General features: G+C 35.4%; 2 protein-coding genes across 3 annotated transcripts; one reads left to right on the top strand and one right to left on the bottom strand.

Moving 5' to 3' along the window:
• Positions 1–450: 450 nt before the first annotated feature.
• Positions 451–3,980, bottom strand: LOC140775923 (cysteine-rich receptor-like protein kinase 2). The gene is made up of 8 exons (XM_073119420.1): positions 3,478–3,980; positions 2,985–3,379; positions 2,583–2,690; positions 2,348–2,487; positions 2,048–2,258; positions 1,724–1,958; positions 1,149–1,302; positions 451–1,067 (listed from the first exon to the last, which is right to left on the bottom strand). The coding sequence occupies exons 1-8, from the start codon at positions 3,855–3,857 to the stop codon at positions 738–740; spliced, it is 1,953 nt and encodes a 650-aa protein (XP_072975521.1). The 5' UTR covers positions 3,858–3,980; the 3' UTR covers positions 451–737.
• A 4,668-nt stretch (positions 3,981–8,648) lies between these two features.
• LOC140775390 (protein SEMI-ROLLED LEAF 2) lies at positions 8,649–22,664 on the top strand. 2 transcript variants are annotated; one of them, XM_073118656.1, is made up of 20 exons: positions 8,649–8,832; positions 8,957–9,189; positions 9,833–9,907; positions 9,993–10,108; positions 11,400–11,514; positions 12,206–12,331; positions 12,433–12,480; positions 13,105–13,307; positions 13,393–13,589; positions 15,625–15,908; positions 16,124–16,273; positions 16,753–17,151; positions 17,281–17,430; positions 18,627–18,702; positions 18,842–18,966; positions 19,443–19,634; positions 19,752–19,892; positions 21,433–21,567; positions 22,057–22,257; positions 22,366–22,664. In XM_073118656.1, exons 2-20 carry the CDS (start codon positions 9,055–9,057, stop codon positions 22,477–22,479), a joined length of 2,982 nt encoding a protein of 993 aa, XP_072974757.1. In that variant the 5' UTR covers positions 8,649–8,832; positions 8,957–9,054; the 3' UTR covers positions 22,480–22,664. The 2 variants fall into 2 exon arrangements, with proteins under 2 accessions (XP_072974757.1, XP_072974756.1); XM_073118655.1 differs by having other exon boundaries at positions 13,390–13,589.
• The last annotated feature ends 57 nt before the right edge of the window (positions 22,665–22,721 follow it).

Raw genomic sequence — 22,721 nt, 5'->3', positions numbered from 1 at the left:
ATGGAGTTTCTGGAAGCTTTGAAAGCAAGAAAAATATTACTAATCAAAAGATTTTGGAAGAAGAAAAATGGACTTTTAATCATCCTTCCGGATCATATTGCTAGTTGACTGAAAATTATATCAAATGATCTGGTGGGGCATGGAAAGAAAAGGTTCAAATGAATCACCATTGTCTTTGACCAGCATATGATATGATCTTTTTGACTTTGAAATATAAGAGGAAAGTTTTTCAACACACAGATGCACAAAATAGTAAAGTAAGTTAACCTCCAACTACTGACTTTTATTGTTTTCCTCATTGCATTCTTCATAAGAAAAAACAAGGGAAAAGAGGGAAGGAAATTCCAAAGCTTTACCATCTGAGTTTAGTCTGTTTATTATTTAAGCCATCAAATTTATTAATCTTAGTATAATTCCATCACAGTAAGAAGTAGTTGTAGAAATAGATGCATATGACCAAGACATTCATATGTTACAGTGTTCTTATCAGATATAGAAGGGGAAAAAAATGCCAGTTGATATGTGAGAACTTGAAAAGAGGATGATTTTAATACATGGATTCTATTTACAACATGTAGAAACCCTCTCATAATCAGTAGATTGTCATACATATTTCACTTGACACTGTCAAATAGAAAAGAAAAATCTCAGCATCATACTTTTCAGAACTTTGTTGATAAACAGAAGAATCCGAAGCTTAACTCGTCCGAATTGTACTGTCTCATAGATCTGCACTGCTACCTTGCTTGCAAAGAACTCCCTGAAATTTTATTCAGCGAGAAGGGTGACTTTGATGTGGATGAGTTAGAAGAGGTCGCAGAGTTGTTGATTTGGATACTGGAGTTTTTAATGTGTATAAAAGGAGGCTGAGTTGGTAGAGGAAGTTCATCTAATCTGCTGTTTAGCATCTCCACCACCTTCCACATTGGTGGCCTTAGATTAGGCAATGCTTGTGCACATAACAGACCCACATGGAAGACTTTTAGAGCTTGCTCTTCCGAACACTGTTCTTGAAGGCATGGATCAAGCATTTCAATCAATTTCCCTGAATTGAAGTGCTGCCATATCTATTATAAGCAAAAGTTTTGTCAGTCGGAATGTAGGATTTAGTCTAGGTGCTCTGATGAAGAATGGGAGGAGGATTTTACCAGTGACATAAGAGAATGGCCTTCATCTGATGACGCGATGGAATTGCTATTCCTTCGGCCAGTAATGATTTCAAGCACCACTATGCCATAGCTATAGATGTCAGCTTTCTCCGATAGCTGCCCGTGGACAATGTATTCAGGAGCCATGTAGCCGCTGAGAGAATTAAGGTTTGCATCTGTTAGCAGATGTTCTCTTCCAATTTACATCAGAACTTATAAGAATGGAGATCAGTGCAAGGACCAAATAAACTGCATTTTATTTTATTGCAGAATATGCATCAACCAGTCAACTGCAGACATAAATCATAATGAAAGCTCTGCAATTAAGAAATTCCCTGCAATCTCTTCTCTCTGTGCTTCTATTTAGAAACCATGAAATCAACCAATTAACTTTCACAAGAGGACATCCTCTAGCTTTATTATCCTGGTTATGAGCTACAGTAGAAGAAAGATGTAACAGGTAGTTTACTATTCAGATTTCTAGCTGTTCAAAGAGTTGAACTATTTATGAATATCTTGCACACTCATTAACAAATAAGATGTCAGAAAAAAAATGCTCTGAAGTCTGAACTTACAATGTTCCAGCTAGGCCAGTGCTAAGATGACTTTGATCCTCCATGAAGTATCGTGCCAAGCCAAAATCTGCAATCTTGGGCTTGAACTTCTCATCCAATAATATATTGCTGGCTTTTATATCTCTGTGTATAATCCTGACTTCAGATTCAGTATGGAGATAAGATAACCCCTCTGCGGTGCCAACAATAATGTCAAATCTCCTCTCCCAATCCAATGAATTCTTCTTGAACGCATCTAAATTTTCGAGCAAATAAAAACATTAAGATGCTTCCTTAATTCTCATCATCACAAAGACAAACAAATGCTAGTGAAACAATTAGTACCAAATAAGAAGCTGTCCAAGCTAGTGTTGCAGAGGTACTCATAGACTAGAATGCTTTCAGGTCCTTCTACACTGCAACCAAGAAGCTTAGCAAGGTTTTTGTGCCGAATTTGACTGACAAGAGTAACTTCGTTGAAGAATTGTTCAATATTTTGCCTTGTATTGATGAACAGTCTCTTAACAGCAATTTCTCTTCCATCCAGTAGAATCCCCTAGCAAGAGAAAGTTCATAGCTGCTCAAACTAATGCAGATCTTTTACTTGCACTGTTACATAAATAAGCATCTGGAGAATTATTATACCTTATAGACTGAGCCATATCCACCTTGACCAATCTTGTTGTTTTGATTGAAATAATCTGTTGCTTTCCTCAAATCTTCATACTTGAAATTAAGGCTGGATGCTGCAATCGATCGAATAATTTCTCCTGAACCATCCACATCTACAATTGGCATCATCAAGAACTAGTTTAGCTTATCAGTGCCACACTTTCTGGCTATTAAAACTGAAAACTATTGACTCGTTTCATCTACTTACCATCAGTTGAACTAGTTTTAGACCTCATTTTGAGCCAGAGGACAACAAGACCTACAACTGCCAGTGCCACTGCAGTTAATCCAAGAGCAATGCCCAGCTTCTTGCGAACTGCCGTCAGAAATTGATTGTCATTTCTATGTAGGAAAAATTAGTTTCGCATAGGAGAACAAGAGAAGAAAAGAAATCAAATGATATAAATCATGAACCATCGCCAGTTTCTAAATATTCTCAAGAAATAGTTAAAATTGAAGTATCTACATGAATTAGAAAATCCTAGCTTCTAGTTTCTGAATTACCTTCTGCACAATAAAAACAAGGCGTCCAAATCAACAACTGCCCTATGATATCATAACTAATATGAAGACAAAAATTTAACAAAATAGGAGGACTTATTAAAATTACCAGAAGAAGAGCCACCATTTCCTGATGTTCCTGTCAGGTAGAAAGGATCCTTAGAGTACCTCATAAAGCATCCTGCATTCATAGCTTTCCCATCTTCAGCTGGCAAGCACTTAACCACATTCTTTTTGGCATTCTCCAAGCAATCTTTGCATCCAGTAGCATTCAAAGACCTCCAACACTGTGCCATCCCATAAACCATTACACCCTGAGACACAATTGAGCTCCCCACTTGATAATAATCCTCGCTAGCATAAGCCCGCGACGTCAAGTTGTTAAGCAAAGTAGTAACAAGATTATCCAACTGTGTAGAGTTCGGCATAGATGCAGTTGAATTTCCACAAACATAAGTATCCGACGCATCGATGGCCTCGGTAGAAACATTATGATCCGAGTACCTATTACGGAATACAGCGAGTCAACATGGTATCAGATTACGAGCTTCAAAGTTCGTATCAGCTTAAGCTTCTAGAGAAGATGGCGAGTTAACAAATACCGGAGAAAGCAACCATCGAGATAGATACGGGAGTCGGTCGCCGGAAGGCAGTGAGGAAGCTTGAGTCTACTCTGAGCATAGCAGAGCTGGCAATCAGTAGGAGAGAGGTAGTTAAAGCATTGGCCAAGCCCATAGACTATGTTAGAGTTGCCTGAGACTGAAACACCAAAGCCGCTCTTGGTGATGTTTTGGAATATAATTTCCATTGCATTGACGAAGTTGACGTCGAAAGCTTCAGCATCTTTGGATTGGTTTTTGCCACAAATGGTGGCAATAATGGCCGGCGAAGTACTGTCATCGGATTTGGAGGATGAGATTGTAAGTAAGAGGAGGAGGAGGATGAGGAGGAGGTGGTGGGAGATAGACACCAGAGTTGACATCCTTTGTTTGTAAAAACTCTGGCTTCCAGATTATGGAATTGTGGAAGCCTCTGAGGGGCTGAAGAAGGAATGATGCATTTGTATTGTCCGACTGAAGAAGAGGATGGGAAAGGCTTAATGTTTGGTCCAGATTGTCTGTATAGTTCAAGCAGTCTTCAATTACCACCTGCTGCATTGAAAACTTTTGCACGCCACTTACAGACTTTTCTGGAACTTGGTATGATAATCGATTGACCACCGTTTTGGTTACCAGGGAAAACATTAGGATTAAAGAAAACACGGATTTAGTACAGTAATACACATTTCTCTCTCCTCTCTTCTTCTATTTAATATTCTTTTATTTATCAGTTACTATTTTAATTTTTAAAAATATATCAAATCTTTTCAATCTCTTTCTATTTTCTCATCCTCCTTAGTAATTTACCAAACTATAATTTCACATCAATTATAATTATTACATGTTATAATAAAAAAATTAAAGCAGATATACTGATCTTATTTTATTGTTTACTACCCAGTTTTCCTTTCATATTTTATCTTATATGCAACTGAATTTCTTCTAGTAACAATGCTTGGGATAATGATAAGGATTTACTATTTGTGGAGGATAAAATTCTAAATATTTTTTGACTACATGAATGAAAAGAAAAGCTAGAGTACCCTTGTATGCTTTAGACTTAAGCATATATGTTTTGAAAGAGTCGACTTAATTTTCTAATTATTCTATTATAATAATGAAAATTTTGTATATAACACCTTACTTTTTAATTAAAATATGATTTACGCTGTATATTTTTATTATTTATAAATCAAGTTATATGATAAAAAATATGTTATTTTTAAAATAACTAAAATATTCATAATTTAGATGTTTAATTAAGTTTAACTAATAGCACGGTGTTTTCTATAAATATTTTCTAAATTATATAGGAGATAAATCATAATTTAATTAAAAGAAAGAATGTTATATGAAAATTAACTATAATAAACTACATATAAGAGTATAGTCGGTTTTAATATAAATTAAATATAATTAAATTATAAAATCCCCACGCGGTGGAGAAAAACATATTCCACTTATATATATTTTTATTGGGAGGAAACTTAAGTTGACCAATGATAGATAAGACAAGGCATCAGCACGTGGCAAAGACTGTCTCAATCTCACCTAACTGATGCTAGATTTTCTTTTTCTTTTTTTTCCCGCTATGTCTGAAAACCGAACACGGCTTCCAAAAATGAGTTAATGACCAAACTACTCTCCATAATTTAATACAATACTTATGTCTGTGCTTTGAAATTCGTCCACATTGACCATCTCAGGCTACTTGGCCCAGTCCAGTTAATTTTGGCCCAGTCCACTCTCGTTTTTTCAGTTGGAAACTGTTAATAATAAATCGCCATTGGAGATGGATCTATTATAAAGAAATTACGAAATATAAGGAAACAATTGAGTAATCTCAAATACAAATAATTTTTATGTGCAGACACTCCAAATCGGATTAAAAAAACCTATTGATTTAAGCTCATATTGAAATCAATCATTAAAGTATATAGTAGTTATAAGAAGTTATAAATCTCCACGACCCGATCTGTAACAAGTTTATAAATCATTATTTTTTTTATAATAGGTTTTCAAACCTCAATAACTTTTGAGGTTGATCATTCAATTTAAGTGACTCTTAGGATGTAATTATTTTAAATTGAAACGAATTGAATAGAAAAATTAATTCGACATCATCTAAAATAGTTAAATTCTTTTAACAAATTGCGACGACATTTTAACACAGACGAAATCACGTTGGAACCATTTGGACTACTTCAATTCTAATAGAAACGCAGTTTCTACATATTAACTCAATATATATTAACTATATCCTTAAATAAATAAAAAATATTAATCAAACAATAGAGTCTTTTAACTAGACCAAAAAATTACAAAGTTATCTTCCTCGTAACCGAAGAGGTCATGGGTTCAAATCCAACCCTAAATAACATTGTAGAAAAATTGTTTGTCAGTTGATGACTCGATAGTATAATTAATTTAGATGAACAGCTTGATAACACAATAACTTTGAGCATGTCTCGGCAGCGTTTGATTTAGAGTAATTGTTTGGTGATACATATAGTTTGAAACTTAGATTAGACAGCTAAAAATTTGGTGGAACTCTGTATCGAGAGAGGGTTCGCGTCTATATCTAATTTTCAGACCTAAAAAAATAAAAAAACTGGACCCAAAACCCAAAAGGCAGCAATATATATATTATATTTTACCCCCTGTAATAAAATAAATTTTTTGGAAATGGTCTCCTGGCATATGGAATGGTACAGTTTAAGATTCTCCAGGCCACTCGATCAAGTTGGGTAGCTGATCTGCCGCTATAACTTCTGCACATCTCTACAAGTTGTCGCTATTTGTTATTTGTTACACCTGTCTGCTTCAGAAGCTCTAGCAATTTGAACTGGTAGATTTAGCTGTCTGCTGTTAGAGGGGACAGACGAATGCATAAGAAAAGGTCAAAGTACACCCCATTGGACCGAACGGCGCACTAAAAGACACGTGGAGACAACTCAGTGGTTGATACGCCGCAATAAATGCACAAGGGAATGCTCCTCGGATACTATGCAAGTCCAATGTGCGTCAGAAAGAAAGATTGTATACATCCAAAAAATGTAGGAACTTCGTGCATACCGACCAAGCAATTGACAACGGATAGAGATATTTTATTTCTAAAATAATTAAAATATACTTAATATAATTTAAAGATATTTTTATAATTTTTTAGTATAATTAATTTAATTAATATGTTTGATTGACTTTAATTAACAGATCTTAACAAAGTATTTTTAATATATATTTGCTAAATTATTGGACTGAATTTATAAATAATAAAAATATACTAAAAGAAAGGGTGTTATTGGACAATTTCACTGGTAATAATTGGGATGAACGGACAAAGAGTAGTAGTGGTACTTCCATTTCATGTGAATCCACCGAGGAGAGAAATTTTAAATTCAAAATGCATCGATGGAGACGTCCTCAAGATTCCAACAGCAAGGAAATCCAGTTAATAAGAACGATAGATAGAATAAAGCTGCAGTTTGCTTGATGTGTATTACAAGGAAGCCATTATTTTAAAGTATCTTTAAATTTCTATTAAAATTTTCTACATAAAGACAACCCCTAGTCGAAACAGTTTGAGTATATTTTTATTATAACCACTCTAGTAGAGTTGATAGATATATATCTAAGGAAGTCATGAGTTTAACTTCAACCTCAAATAATATTGTAGAGAAATTATTTAGTGGTTGATGATTTAGTAGTTTGGCTTGATTCAATTGATGGCTCAGCATAGCGGTTAGCTTGGAGGAACAACTTAGAATAAGTTTCGACATGTTTGATTCAAAGTAATTGTTCGGCGATGCATATGGCTTGAAGTTTAAATTAGGTAGCTAAAAACTTAGCGGAGCCTAAGTGTCTTTATATCTATGGAGAGTTGACCATTTGTCTAGTCCAAATCTAGCATTCAGGCTCATAAATGATTAAAAAATATTATAATTTTAATTTTATTACTAATTTATATTTTTAAAATGATTAGTTACTTTGACTAGTCAACAATTAGCTTTAGAAGAAAATTTTTGATAGACAAAGCTGTCTACTAACTTTTACAGAGGGTTGTATGATCTTTTCACTAGTTCACATATATATGTATATAATTGTTAGATAATTAATCGGTCTAAAAAGTAAAACTATTATTGAAAGTATTTGATCTCAGAACTATATAATTATCAACCACTTGCTACTTGGGAGTTTTGGACCTCTCTCATTAATGCACTATGAAGAGTGAAAAAATATACATCTATATATAAATGTGGCATATGAACCTTGGATGATTGGAAACCAGTACTTAAGTCTATTTCTTTTTTAATGCCGTAGTAGTGGGAATGATTTATTACCAAGTGGGTCCGGTTGTCTGATCTCATCGTGCCTTCCAAGTTACTATGATGTGATTTGAATGACCAAAAAAGAAGAAGTTATAATGATGAGATTAGTTAGAAGCTAATCCTATCACCTATCTCATATATTTTCACCTTAAGAGAAAAATAATCCAAAGTACGTTCAAAAGAACAATTGTTAATTCACCAGAGAGCTGAGAATTTATTTATAAGCATTACTCCTCCTACTCTTTGTCAGGATCAATTAAGAATTAATTGTGATTTCATGGGTCTGAGGTTGACATCCAACAACATTGGCAGTCTAAGAAAAGATGATTTGGACCCTCAGAATTTTTATACCCATTTGTGAGTTTTGAGTAGATTTTTTGTTGTTGTTGTTGTTGAAAAGAAACAGTATCAGTTCAACCAAGCTTTATTTGTTTGTGTAGAATAGGTGGTTTTAGGTAAGAATAAAATCACCTATTTGAACATTTATCAGAAGTAAATAGAATAATGAGGAAGAAGGGTAGGACTAGTTTCTTGTTGCCTAATCATACTGATTAGATGCTGTAATGCCAGCTCTAATAGTATTTATTTTCCTTACAATATAAGTTAAGGAATATAATGCAATAGTTTCCAACTTTAAGAGTTGACTTATTTGGACATGGTATTGATCATTTTTTTGCTAGTTAATCAAATTTAAGACAACATGGTCCTTTTTTTCAAAATAAAAAAGAGAGAGAATAGTAGCCTCCAAATTTTAGAGAGAGAGAGAGAGAGAGAGAGAGAGAGAGAGAAAGACAACCATCTTTTTTGCAAAAGAGAGAGTGAAGTGTGATGAAGAGAGGTACTATTACTGACAAAAGCTTATTCCTATAGGGAAATCTGAGACCTTGCTTCACGTGGTCTGTCTGCTTCTTTCCCACTTTTCCTCTCAAAATTCACCGATTTTCCCCCCCTCAGCTACTTCTCCGTCTCTCTCTTTCTTCCCTTCGATGGAGGAAATCCACCACCAAATCGATCGCGCTCGTAGAACAATGTATGCATTCTAGTCTCCCTTTCTCGGCGCTTCTAGTGGTTTTTTTTTTTTGGTCCTCCCTCTTCTCTAGCTCCTCCTTTTTGTTGGGTTTCGGCTAAGATCACTGGTTTTGGGCCCTGATCAGGTAAAGGAAGGATCTTTGTTGAATATTAAGGGAGATTTCGCGGTGGGCTTTTGTTGGTTTCGGTTATTTTTCGGGGGCTTGTCTCCATTGTTGGAGAAATGGGTTTCATCTCACGAAAGCTCTTCCCCTCGTGTGGGAGCATGTGCGTGTGCTGCCCGGCGTTGCGCCCGAGCTCTCGGCGGCCTGTGAAGCGGTACAAGAAGTTGCTTGCCGAGATATTCCCCAAAACGCTTGTAAGATTTCGTTTTGGCCTGTAGTTTAGCAGGAAACTAGTCGCATTTTTCCTGTTATGTCGAATGCCTGATGAGGAATTTTAATTTGGTAAGTTTGGTTCGAAATAAATGTTCTGTTTTCTTGACCGTGACGTATTCGATGAAAAGTCTAGTTATGAAGTAGCATTTTCGTTTTTTCTTTTTTTTGTTGCATTTCGAGGTGTGCTTGTTTTGGCGATCAAGAAGTTGAACATGATTTGTTGCATTCTTGACTTTTCCTTTGAGTAAATTTGATAAACTTCCTCGAGAGTCAACTGCAGGGCAAATTCTCGACAAGCTTTACTTCTCGTGAGAGTTAAAACCAGTCATTTAATTACAAAGTGTTGCGACTGGAAGCTTAGAACTTGATGAGTTCAAGTATCTTTTGGCCCAAGTGTAATCGAACCCAATATTGAAATTTCAGGCCTTGCAATCAGTCTCATATGTTAATTGCTAGATTCAGTACTTTGAAGAAAGCGAGAAATCCGATGGTCTGTTGAAATGAAAAAGGCAATTGTGGTGCTAATTGAAATATGATAATTGTCGCACAAAAAAGAAGTAAAAGAAAAAATAAGAGTGTCCAGCACAGGAGGCTCCACTTAACTCTACTCGTTTCTTTATGCAGGATGGGCCCTTAAATGAGAGGAAAATCATGAAACTGTGTGAATATGCTGCTAAGAATCCGCTTCGCATTCCGAAGGTTTGGGATATTAAAGTCATCTTTCTTTAAAAATAAGTATATGGAAATTTTGTTTGTTATTTAACTTTTCTACACCCTTAAATAGATTGCCAAATTTCTTGAACAAAGGAGTCACAAAGAGCTGCGAGCTGGACATGTCAACTTTGTTATGATTATTACTGAAGCCTACAATAAATTGCTGTACATTTGTAAGGAGCAGATGTAAGTTGTATATTTCTTTTAGCTACTTATTTCAATCTTGTTTATTGGTATTCATAAGTATCTTTTGACCATGTCTTTAGAGGTCAAATAACTTCCTATTTTCTGTTTTCCGCCTAGAGAAAATGTCAAAATTTCAAGAACTTTATGTTTCCTCAGCTTTTGTGGCTTAGCTGTATATTTCCATGTTATTTGTTTTTTTTATATATTCTCTGCTGTTACCTCCTTGTGCTACTTACAATCAATGAAGTCTATTGGATAAAAGGGTCTTTAGGCAGTCTTCTTAATATGGCACAACCTTAATTAATTAGAGAACTAACTCTTCTGCACCAGCCACCTATGGTGTGCCTATGGCAGACGAGTAGGCATCCTGTCAAGTCCAATTCTCTGCAACTAGCCTACTGCTGTATTGTTGTAGTGCAGATTCTTTGTGATATCAGATTTCAGAAGCTGCTCAAATGCTCCAAAGATCCGTGAAAGTGCGTCAAGTTTAAGTGATTAAAGTTACCTTCGAGAGACACATCAAGAGCATGTTTAGTTAGCAAATCAGCTACAGTGCTTACCTTAAAACCTGAATCTTTATGATATGGATGAATGAATCAAAATGTGAGTTCTTAGAATTTTGCTACTCTGGTTGTTTTAGTTGGATTGCTTAACCTTTTGCAAAGTCAGACTCTCCATTGTTGCAAGCTGCAACTATGTATACAATGCAACTCCACCAATCAAAAGTAAAAAAACACTTTATTCTTTCTTATCATTTAAGTAATCTCTTTCTTCTCAATTTTGCACTACTGTTGTTATCAGGTACAATGGTGTATAGCTTATTTTTTGGCTTTCTACATACTATAGATTTACTCCTTTCTTGACCAAACTAAGGGAGCAAATAGTTGATTACATAAAAATAACCTTCAGCTACATATGGCAAAGGTAAATCTGGTGTCTCGATTCCTGAAATTGAAAGATCATTGTGTTAACTATATATGTATATATTCAATTTCCTTGTACACTACTTTTTCAACTCTTACCCTGAGCCTCAAGGCAGTAGAAGCCCTTCTCTTAAGGAACCATATCACTTCATCTTATAACACTAAACTTGGATGTGATTCCATATTGAGGGCGTACCAAATCTTAGTTGCTTATCTTAATTGTTTATCATTGATGATCATCAAGTGCTGTGGAATTCTGTAGTTATTGTATATTTCCTATTGTAAATATTTCCGTGACAAGTCACATGATTAGTAGAAAATTTTTATGAGATTGGACACTCATTCTTATTGTATGCTATATGGTATAGGGCATATTTTGCTGTCAGCCTGTTGAATGTTATCATGGAGCTTCTGGATAGCAAACAACAAGATGCTATACTAATCCTCGGATGCAAAACTTTGACAAGATTTATCTATAGTCAGGTGAGGCATGAATGAGGTGTTTTCGTTTTTTAAGATTCCCTAAATATCTCTGAAGGCACTAAATTTTAAATTTGGGAGATGTCTATACTCCATACATTCTTCACATGTAGCCAACTTTGTTCTTTCTCTGTAAACCAACCAGGTTTGGAGATTTGTCTCTTATTATATCTTCATCTTGACTGCTAAAAGTTGAAACAGAAACTCATAGACACAAGAGGAGAGAGACTTGATAGTGCAAAAATGAAGGAATTTCATGCTTGAGAATGAATAGCTGCATCCAGTTAATTCATGCAAAAATGCTGATTTAGTAGATACTATGAGAACATTGTTCTCGCAACATACAAATTATACTATGCTTGAAAGGTGGATCACAACATGAATTGGCATTTATTTTTGCACACATTTCTTCTTCTTTCTCAATTTTTTCTTTTTTGATGTGACATTTGTCTTTGGTGAAGATCTATGAGTAGTTTAATTATTCGAATATTCTCATCCTTCTGTAACTTGTTAGGAACTTAGGATTGTTATATTGGTAATGAATTATGAAGATATTATTGTATGTGTCCATATTTCATGGGTTTTTGGTGAACATGGGTCTTACTTTACTTGGAGTATTTTGAATCCTTGGTTGCAACCTTCCATTCTTTTGTCCTTGTAACATTGCCTTTTCACTGACTCTTAATATGAACAGGCCGATAACACATATGCACGGAATATTGAAAGCTTAGTTTGCAAAGTATGTAACCTTGCACGTGAACATGGAGAGGAACATGATAGTCTTCAGCAGGCTGCAAGCCTGCAATGTTTGTCAGCAATGGTCATTTCTCTTTTTAACACCTATTTGATCGTTATACATTTAATTTTGTTGCTCTTAAGTCTACTTTAAAGATATGCTTACAATCCGTTCTTCTATTGCAGGTCTGGTTTATGACAGAATATTCATATATATTTTCTGATTTTGATGAGGTGATGTATTGTTGGTTTCTTGCTGTTTTGTTATGTGTTATCTCAGAACTCTATATTTATGTCTTAGATGAAGGCATTTGATAAGTCCTTCATAAACTATGACTTTACGGCAACTTGCAACAGAGCAAGCTGTTTAAGCATGCTTCTTGCAACTTGCTACAACTTGGACACATTTGATCTGGACCCATTTATAGTGTAGCCTACCATAGATGCTGGTGTGCCTTTAGGTGGGAGGATTTGATGACCAGGTTGCATCGTATTTAGTAGTGTATATTTTATATTGTCATTGACACACCGAACAGTTGTGACAAATTCTGTCACTGAGCTAAACTGGTAACTGTGAGACCCATCTAAACTAATCTTTTTATCACGCAAATCAGTAAGAACCTGTTAAATACCAGTCTAAGTGAAGTGTTAGGAATTTTATCATGTCTACACAGGTAACCCTGGAAAAAGGCCAGCCACATATAAACACTTGAAACTTGTTCCTAACCATTGCCTTCCCAACAGTAGGAAGTTGCTTTGACTTTGCTACACCTAATTTTGTTTCATTTGTATGATGTTATACATAAGCTAAGAGTAGTAGATAGATTTCAAATCTTAGATCATTTTGTGGTGTTTCAGATCGTCCATTCCATCTTGGAAAATTATCGGATAGATGAACCTGTTGATGGTGATGATGCAAGACATGTTTCACACCATAATTGGGTTGATGAAGTAGTTAGATGTGAAGCAAGAACTGGTGTAATCGTTGGCAGTGATGTCAGCCCAAGCCATACAGCCATGAGGCTACGACCAACCACAAACAATTCTTCAAATCTGACTAGGTAGGAAGCTAAATTTTTTGTGAACTGTAATATGATGCAACTTGTTTCATTCTATAGTGAAAAGTTCCCCTATTTGTTAAAGCAGGGAAGAGCGTGAATCACCAGAAGTATGGTCACATATTTGCATACAAAAACTTGCTGAACTAGCTAAAGAAAGTACAACAATGCGCCGCATTTTGGATCCAATGCTTATTTACTTTGACACAGAAAGGCAGTGGGCACCTCGGCATGGGTTGGCTTTGCTTGTATTGTCTGATATGTGTTTGCTAGAGAAGATTTCAGGTAATTTAATCCACCTCTTGCTTCAACAAATCTGTTGCCAGAGATGCTTTATCTGTTACAGAACTGTTAGTGATGGTTTAAGAAATTTAATAAATGCTATTAGTCTGGAATGATATAGTCATTCGACTAATCCGTCCTTGGATTGGTGTTGTTCTCTCTATGAATTCATATAATGTTGCAAACCCGTCTTTGATGTGGCAGCTATATTTTAGAAGTTTTGGAAAGATAGGATTAAGAGATGGGGTCATTGTAAAACCTTTTAAATTAAGATACACAACAAAAAGCAATTCTCTAGAAAGATACACAGTTACACACCAATAAAGTTTACAGGAAACTTAATCATGTGATTCTTGTACTAAATTTATTGTGTCTGGCAGACCTAGAATTGCGTTACTTCCTTTTCAACACTTGACCGAAAATATATGTTGGAATGGCAGGCACAGTTGCACGCCATTGCTTCTGTTTGTTCTGCTACATGCACATTACTCCACTTTATTAGTTAACAATGGGGTACTAGCTCCCATAGCTGGAATTAAGCAGAATAATAATCTTTGATTGTCAACCATTAGTTCAAATTTCTCTTCTGTGTGATAAATTTTTTTTTCTGTTTCTGTACATGTATTTAACTCTATATTCATATGCATATGTACTTTATTTTTATGGATGATTTTTTTCCTTCCTTTTTCTATTATGACCCATTTATTCACTTGTTTTCATCTCGTAATGCACTAATAGAATGTGTATTCATGTTAAAGTTTTTAGTGAGGCCGGGGCTAGTCCCTGAACTTGATTAGGATCCCCCTAACCATTTTCAATAACCAAACACAATTTTATCCCTGGCAAAATTTACTCCCCAAAACAAGAGAGTAAAAAATGAGTCTAAATTTGAATTCTGATCACATTATAAATTTACCATTGAAATGACTTGTATTTATGTTTTACAAATTTGATAATAATTTTTTGGTACTATTTACACGACTTATCCTCAATTTTATTAAAAAGTACAAATATTTTCACTCATTTATGTGATATCAAAGTAATAATGACACCTATTTCAAAGCTTTTCTTATATATCTTCAATTTTCCTCCAAAATAAACACATTTCCCTGCAAAAATCTACTAAGTCCACAATGGCTTATAAATTGGTTGTAGGCTTGTGCTTTTAAGCTCATAAGCGGTTGTAAGCCTGCAATAGTTTACTTTCACTTAATTTTAAATGATGTTTGTAATATTGAGATTTTCTTAAAGAAATGTAACCTTACACGCGGGGGCTGACAAGCCCGCACAAAAAAGAAAAACGTTAACCTTGTAGCAGCTTGCTGGCTTCAGCCGCGCAAGTCTGCAGAAAAAAGAGAGGGTATTTAGTGGTCAGGGGCTTACAAGCCTTGCCAGCAACCATGCAGACTTAAGGCTTGTAAACCCGCAAACCTTCAAAACATGGAAAAAAGAACACCAACAACTTTTAATGGTTGTGGGCTTACAAGCCTTAAGCCCACAACTATGCGGATTTAAGGCTTGTAAGCTCATCGTCATTTTGATTTCTTTCAAAAAAAAGAAACTATCATTCAAAAACAAAAAATTAGTAATAATTTTTAGTACTAACATACTTAGTGGTAATTTTGACTACACAGAAGTGGTGTTTTCTTCTTTTCAATTGTAAGTATTCTTTTCTTGCTGAGGAATGAATCTATAGTTTCTTAGACGGATTTTGTTTAGGGCTCAAGCACTGCATGCTGTCTTGGCTGACCATAGTTTTGATCATGGAGCCAAGCAATGGCAGCTTCTTTCACTAAGTCTTTTGTTAGGAACTAGCCAGATGTTGTGTTACATGGTTTCTTGTTATACTTTGGCCCAAATTGCTTTTCTTTTTTCAGGTTGTGCTATTAAGCCATTTGTTTGGCAGTTCCCAATGGCAGTGCTGTTTTATGCTCAGTTTCTCTTTTCCCTATGATGTAACAACATACTACATCGTCATGCTCTCTACAATATTAATCATTACATATCTTTATTTATGGGCCCAATCTTTTTCTTTCAGGAAATGAGCAATTGATTTTGGCTGCTACAATCCGACATCTGGACCACAAAAATGTGGTGCATGACCCTCAGATCAAATCTGATATAATTCAGACTTCCACTTCCTTGGCTCGACAACTAAGGTCACGGGGTATTGTTGCTGATATAGTAATTGTCAGTGACTTGTGCAGACATTTAAGAAAAAGTCTACAGGCTACTGTTGAATCTGCTGGACTTGAAGAATCAAACTTGAATGAGTCACTTCAAAATTCTATTGAGGATTGCCTGTTAGAGATCGTCAAAGGAGTATGTCTTTTGCCCTTCAAACTCTTTTCTCTAATCTGTTTATCCTTTCACTATTACCTTTTCATTTCCCATTCCTCTTAGTGCTGCATTATTAAGTGAATTATCAAATTTATTCTTTCTATCATCATGTTAAAATATAAACTAATAATTTTTTTTTTCTCTGATAAAGTCCGTACTTGCGTATGTTAATTATTTTCTGAGTTTTTGTATGCCAGATCAACGACGTACGACCATTATTTGACATGATGACAATAACTCTGGAAAACTTGCTTGCTGTTGCTGCTGTTGCCAGAGCAACAATGGGAAGTCTGCTCATTCTTTCTCACATTATCTCCTTGACATCAATCTATTCACATCCACAGATGGTGAGTTTTTTTTTTTCTTTTGGTGTGTGTGTAAACTAGTGTCTGCTCATCTCTTTCATCCTTTTCACTTCCACAAAATTTTATCTCATTCATGCTTCCTTGTGAAAATTATCTGGTAAAAGAGTTTTAAATACAGGACCTTCTGGCCTCTTCTCTAGAGTTGCCTTACTTTATATGGCCATTGATTCCAAATATCTTTTGTTTTGGCATCACTTCCGGAATCAGCAAAACTTCAAACATTAGTTTGTCACGTCCTGATCCATAAAGCTGGCTGCATTAGTGATGTTACTACTTACAGAAGTTCTTAGTCAACGTCAAGTTATTTATAGAAGATGGCTTACAAATGTAATCCACATTATTGTCTCTGAAAATAATGTGTTGCTGTGTTTTTCTTATGTTTCACGATCTTCATTTGCGTTACTTTCTCTTTTGTATTTCAGCTGATAACTTCCTTATTTCTCTGGGTCACTGATACGCAGGTGTTTCCAGAGGCACTCCTACTACAACTATTGAAATCTATGATGCATCCGGATATTGAAACTCGTTTGGGAGCACACCAAATTTTTTCTGCTATTCTCATTCGAGCCCCAAATCATCCAAGGAGTGAATCAGAATATCTCTATGAATCTAAGAAGTGGCAATCTCGAACTACATCAGTATTTGCCTCAGCAACTGCTTTACTTGAAAAACTTCGTAGGGAAAAAGAAAGCTTAAATGCAGATAAGAATGGAAACGTTGCACGCGATGAAATCAAAGAAAGAAAAATGTGTGACGAAGAGTGCAAAAGTAGTTGGGCCCGCAAGAATTCCTCTTACTTTTGCAAGTTGGGTTTCTCTGTTGTCGACAGAATTGCCACTTCCACCAATTTCACTGATATGGTGGGTTATTTACTTATTTATAGTTAATCCATGATAGCACCATAAAGCATGATCATGAGCGGCTATACTCCTTTTTTTTGGATATATTGCTAGACTTATAGTCTTTTCATGTTTGATGTATTGCTACAGGAAGCAAATATCATCACGTTATCTGAAGATCAAGCAGCTCAATTATTATCTTCCTTCTGGATACAAGCCAATAAGCCAGATAATTTGCCTTCTAACTTTGAAGCTATTGCTCATTCTTTCAGCTTGACACTTATTTCTTACCGTCTTAAGGTTTGAACCTCTACTTTTCATATTTTGCTGTCAGTCTATTGCCAATATTTTTTACTTTGGGTTTTGTGATTTGCATCTGAGTTGCACTCAAGAATATTTTGGTGTTCATAAGGAATTCATAGACCTGTGAATTATACTTCTGATTCACTTGAAAAAGAGTTTTTTTTTTTCAATTTTAAAAATGATTGATGGGTTGTAAATGTTGTATACTTGCATATAGTCCATTTAAGTGTGACCGACTAAGTTTGTTATATGCTGCTTGTTTTCGGTGGAAAGTTTTCGTTGGATTTCAATTCTATTTTCTTAATATGGTCTGTACTCTGTCACTCTTCTACCTATCCTTGGTTTGTGTACAACTTCAGACTCTAGGATCTTTGATGTAACTGATTATATGGATGTAAGATTTGACAAGAATGGACAATCTGCTTCCTAATGCACTTGGTTTATTTTGCTATACACTCAGTTGCCTATTACATGTAGGATCCTGGCAGTGACAACATATGCATGACCCATTTGGATCACCTTTGTCTATGCTGCTTTTCTTATTCTTGCAGCTTGTATCTGGACTACCTTGTTACACAGAATGCTCTACTTGAATATATAGCTTTGATTAGAGGAGGTTTTTCAGATTACATCAATCATACCGTCATATCTGGTGACTTCTAAATGGATCTCATATTTCAGTTAGATAAGGATACTTGGATATGCGTAATTAGTTCCCAGAGAAATAAGAAAGTAGTTTGAGAATACAAACTACAAAGGTTTTCAGTAATATATAAATAAATAAAATAAGAAAAACAGTAACAACATGAAGAGTAAACCACAAATTATTCTAGTCACTATTAGATTTGAACTTCGAGCTTTCTGAAGTATCCTGAAAGTGACCTATATCTCTTCATCATCATCCTTCAGGGCCTGAAAAAACTTGATCAAGCAAAAATATCATTAGAATGCTTGCAAGTTGTAACATGTTTTCTCTCTACACACATGGAAGTAAGATGGACTTTTGTACAGGGTGCCTTCAGAGAATGACTTTGCTTTATGAAGTGCCTTTCAGTTAGTTTAATGGCCAATTATATATTGCAGTAACATAGTTGCTCATTTCTTTTGTATTAAGAACTGCCGTAAATTTACCTTTTATATCTTTTGGAGCTAGCTTTACATATCCATTTAAGGAAATGTTGTAAATTCTGTAGAATTCAAGCCACAGCAATACACTGCGAGTTTTCCAGCTACCATTGTCCCTTCGAAATGCTTCTCTAGACCCCAATGGTATGATATATATCAGTAACAGTTGACTTGGTCCTTTAAACTCAATTCTTTCACTTTCCATAACTTCATCATATGTTTGAATAGTTCTTTACTTATTTCTTTAGTTAGTAGTTCAGTTTTGAACCCTTTATTTTTGCAGGGATGCTGCCCCCTCCTTGTCAGAGGTCTCTCTTTACATTGGCAACAAGCATGCTAGCATTTGCAGGAAAAATATATCACATTACCGAGTTGACCGAATCTCTAAAGTTCTTTACATCTTCTAATGTAAGACTATATATTTATTCTTGTTAGTTAGCTGCTTGATATACATCAATCCAATAGTGCTAGACATTACTTCACAAGAATTCACAAGAAGATGAGCTATATGAATAGACTTACACATGGTTAACTGAGGTGGTTATGGACATCGATCAAGTTAACTCAAGATCCAGCCAAGCTAATGTTATCTCCTAATGACGCATAAGCTCAAGCTATGGGTTCTGTTCATGACTTAGAGATGCAATCTTTCCTTTTATTTACATGTTGTATACATATTTTTGCTGATTATGTACAATTTTCCACATCAAGAAGTTACAAGGCAAGTCAATGACTAACTCTTTGAGTTTATCTTCTGAGTATTATAGATTTCTTCGCCGATTTTTCTAGTGTAAGAAAACAATATGTGAGATTGATGGCTAATTTCCAATAAAATTCATTATGTCTAGTCATCTCACTTGTCATGTTTATATTTTCTTTTGCAGTTTGACCCTTATCTTCGAATTGCTGAGGACTTGCAGTTATATGTAAGGCTACAAGCAGATCTAAATGAGTATGGATCTGACAATGATGAGCAAGCAGCTAGATCCACACTTGTTGAATTGAAGAAGAATGTATTTACTTCTGAGGAGCATTTAGTTGACATAATAGCTCGTGCTCTGTCAAATTTAACTAATGTATGTTCTTGCTAAGATAATGCTCTTCTCTTTTTATTTGGAATTGTTATTATTAACTGAAGTTAGCTTTTGTTAAAAGGTGTGACAGTACTGTCCTTTTCATTTTTACTTCTACAGCTGGAAAGTGATGTATTGTCAAGGCAACTCAGTGAGACTTTTTTGCCAGAAGATGTACCTTTGTTTGGGTCAAATCCAGCCCTTGAGTGGGTGAACAACCAAGCTCTTGCATATTCTGAGGAATCACTCTCTTTTGATGAGGTAGCTTGCTTCACGTGAAATTTATTTTGACCCCATATTGGATCTTTTAATAATATTTGTAAAACATGAGTGATGATTCCCAATTTTTTGAAAGATGAACAACATACTACTTTGTTGAAATAGGTTGTATAACTGCCCTATGTAAATATAATATAATCCTTTAATTGCTGCGCTAGTCCTCTTTATTTAATGAGAACAACAGGGCAGATAAGGGGGTAAATTGCAACAAGAAAGAAATTTTGGGATATAAATTTATACTGTCTTATGATATGATTTATCTTTTCATTGATTTATGCTTATCTCTAATGTAAGCTCTTAAGATAAGTCTAGTTAAGTTGTGTAAGCCTTTATGGTAAGTCCAATTAATTCATGTAAGCCTCTAAGGCAAATTATAGTTCGAATCGTATAAGCCTTTAGGACTAGTGTAGAATTCATTGTACCCGACTTCTCTGGACTTCTTTGTTTAATCATTCAAGCATCTGAGCAATGAGAAATTATTTTAGCCTTGAGTTTATCTTAGAAGTAAGAGTAAAATAATCCAAGAGTAAAAGTAAATTAATTATAGCTGTTTATTTTTGTAGAAGTAGATTTAACTTAGAACCCTAATTCTATCGTCAAATCCTAGCCACTATCATCTTCACTTGCCATCTTACCTTACGGCCATCCACCATCACCCTTGGCCGTCTGACACCCTCCGATGACTGTCCCAATGTCGGATAATTATCAATTTGTTCAGTTCTGATCTTTCTCCATTGTTTTTATTTTACTTTTTCACTCGCTGGCCTCTGAATCACGTGAAATCAGAGTCATTAGGTCCGTGACTTCCGATGCTTCCTCCCATAGATCGTTTCAATTTGGTTTGTAACATGATCATGGGGCAATTTTATAGTTTAGCCATAGAACTATTCATGCATCATTTTGCATCTCTGTAGATTTAGATCTACCTCTAGGCTAAGGCCATCTTTTTTGTTTTTCCTTTTTTCTTGTATTGTTTGGTTGATCATGTGAAAGATATGTGATGCCGACATCACTAATCGAACACATTTTTTTTTTATTGACCGAACACACTAACGTGTGTGCCAGTGTAGGATGTGGCGATAGTTGATGATCCCTCACTTAGGGATCTGGTTTTGAGTTAGATAGTCCTTCTCTTTTAATAAATTGTGTTGTGTTTATGATTATAGTTATTTTTTTGCAGTTGTTTAGGATGTTGTTTTTGCTTATTATCATTGTAAGATCTATGTAAAGATCCATTGCTTTTCATTTGGGGTTAATGAAGAATTCTGAGTTAAACCATTGTTGTGATGTTTTGTCTATATTGTGAGATTTGGTGTTAAACCATTGTTTAAGGGTGGAGATGTGAAACCCAATTCCTACTTTCTTACATTTTTCATCCACCACCTCCCCTAAAGCTACATCAAACCCATAGTTTTACATCAATATGTGTCCTTTTTATCTTGTATCTCCTCTTTTTTGGTCATTCCACTTCATATGCTACTTGAGGATTGATTGTCAAATCTATTTTGTGCATATACCACAGGAGTGCTCGAGGGCTTCCTCTGTAGATGGTGAAATGGCTGGGGAATCACCTGTCACTGATATTCCAAAATTCATACCAAGGATGCCTACACCATCTGTTCCCCAAGTCACAAGTGTTGGCGAACTGCTTGAATCAGTATGTTTCCTCTCTATGTTTTGTTGCATTTGTATCTTTGATATGCTTAGTTTTAGCATATGCTTTGATGATGTGGTTGAATTGGCTTTCTGAACAAACTCATCTGCTAGAGCTACAAAACTTGCTTCTAAGAATAGGCATATTTGGTCACCTTTGACCTTACATAGAAATTAAACAAGATGACTGTCTTAAGAGAGAGATTCTTCTGTGATAACCGATGTCTTGTACTTTAATATGTTGTCTAACAAATAAAGTAAGATTAATGAAGTCCTTCCACACTTCAGCTCTGGATAGCTTTTGTGAATCCCAAGACTACATACAACTGCTATAAAAGTGTTAAATTTGTTTCGAACATATAATCATTAATCTTGCCCACAAACACACAAGCATGTTGTTAAGATAAAAGTGCAGAACAAACATCATCTCATTGTATCGTTGCCTCAATTTTGACTCCTTTCTGAGTTCCTTTTACCTCTTTTCCATGACCAGGCACTCCATGTAGCTGGCCAAGTTGCTGGTGCATCAGTCTCAACCTCTCCACTCCCATATGGTGCAATGACTAGTCAGTGCGAGGCACTTGGCATGGGCACAAGGAAGAAGCTCTCAAGCTGGCTAGTCAGTGGTCACGACTCGACTCATGATAATACTCTGCCGGTGCTTCCCATGGGTCAGCAATTTGGAATTCAGAGGGTATGGCACAAAACCAAACTTGCAATCAGTCAATGCTAATATGCTGCCTCTTGCATTATATATTTAAGCCTTCAATGCATGTACTAATAATCTGTTATGCCGATATAGGCAAATGCGTACTGCTTTGAGAGGGACTATCCTGCATCCTCGGAACCTTGGATGGCCCTAAGGCTTCCTCCGGCCAGCCCTTTCGACAACTTCCTCAAAGCTGCTGGTTACTAATAGCGCATAGTAGCTGCTACGAGTTGTAAAATACTCCTAACCCCCATGTATCGAATGTATCGAATGCTGTGTTTAGGTAGCCTGAAGTCCTAGTTTCTAGTTTCTAGGGTTCTTATCACTGTATCATTTGCTTATTTGCAATGACTACTCTTGTGATGACTCAGTCAAGTAGTGGATCTTGTCTTTGTTGTTGTTGTGATTAACGATGTTTGGGGTTTAGTTGATCTTCTGTGATGCTGATG

This window comes from Typha angustifolia, chromosome 14 (genome assembly GCF_048772165.1).
Source record: "Typha angustifolia cultivar Huaian chromosome 14, ASM4877216v1, whole genome shotgun sequence".
NCBI lineage: Eukaryota > Viridiplantae > Streptophyta > Magnoliopsida > Poales > Typhaceae > Typha > Typha angustifolia.
This window is presented reverse-complemented; position numbering and strand designations above follow the sequence as displayed.

Bases quoted from the DNA above. Each gene is read 5' to 3' on its own strand.
- LOC140775390 (XM_073118655.1), top strand. From the start codon at position 9,055: ATGGGTTTCATCTCACGAAAGCTCTTCCCCTCGTGTGGGAGCATGTGC. The intron at 9,908-9,992 runs GTTTGGGATATT...ACCCTTAAATAG, and splicing joins ATCCGCTTCGCATTCCGAAG to ATTGCCAAATTTCTTGAACA. The intron at 19,893-21,432 runs GTAGCTTGCTTC...CATATACCACAG, and splicing joins AATCACTCTCTTTTGATGAG to GAGTGCTCGAGGGCTTCCTC.
- LOC140775923 (XM_073119420.1), bottom strand. From the start codon at position 3,857: ATGTCAACTCTGGTGTCTATCTCCCACCACCTCCTCCTCATCCTCCTC. The intron at 2,259-2,347 runs GTATAATAATTC...TTCTCTTGCTAG, and splicing joins GATATGGCTCAGTCTATAAG to GGGATTCTACTGGATGGAAG. The intron at 1,959-2,047 runs GTACTAATTGTT...TCGAAAATTTAG, and splicing joins CTTGGACAGCTTCTTATTTG to ATGCGTTCAAGAAGAATTCA.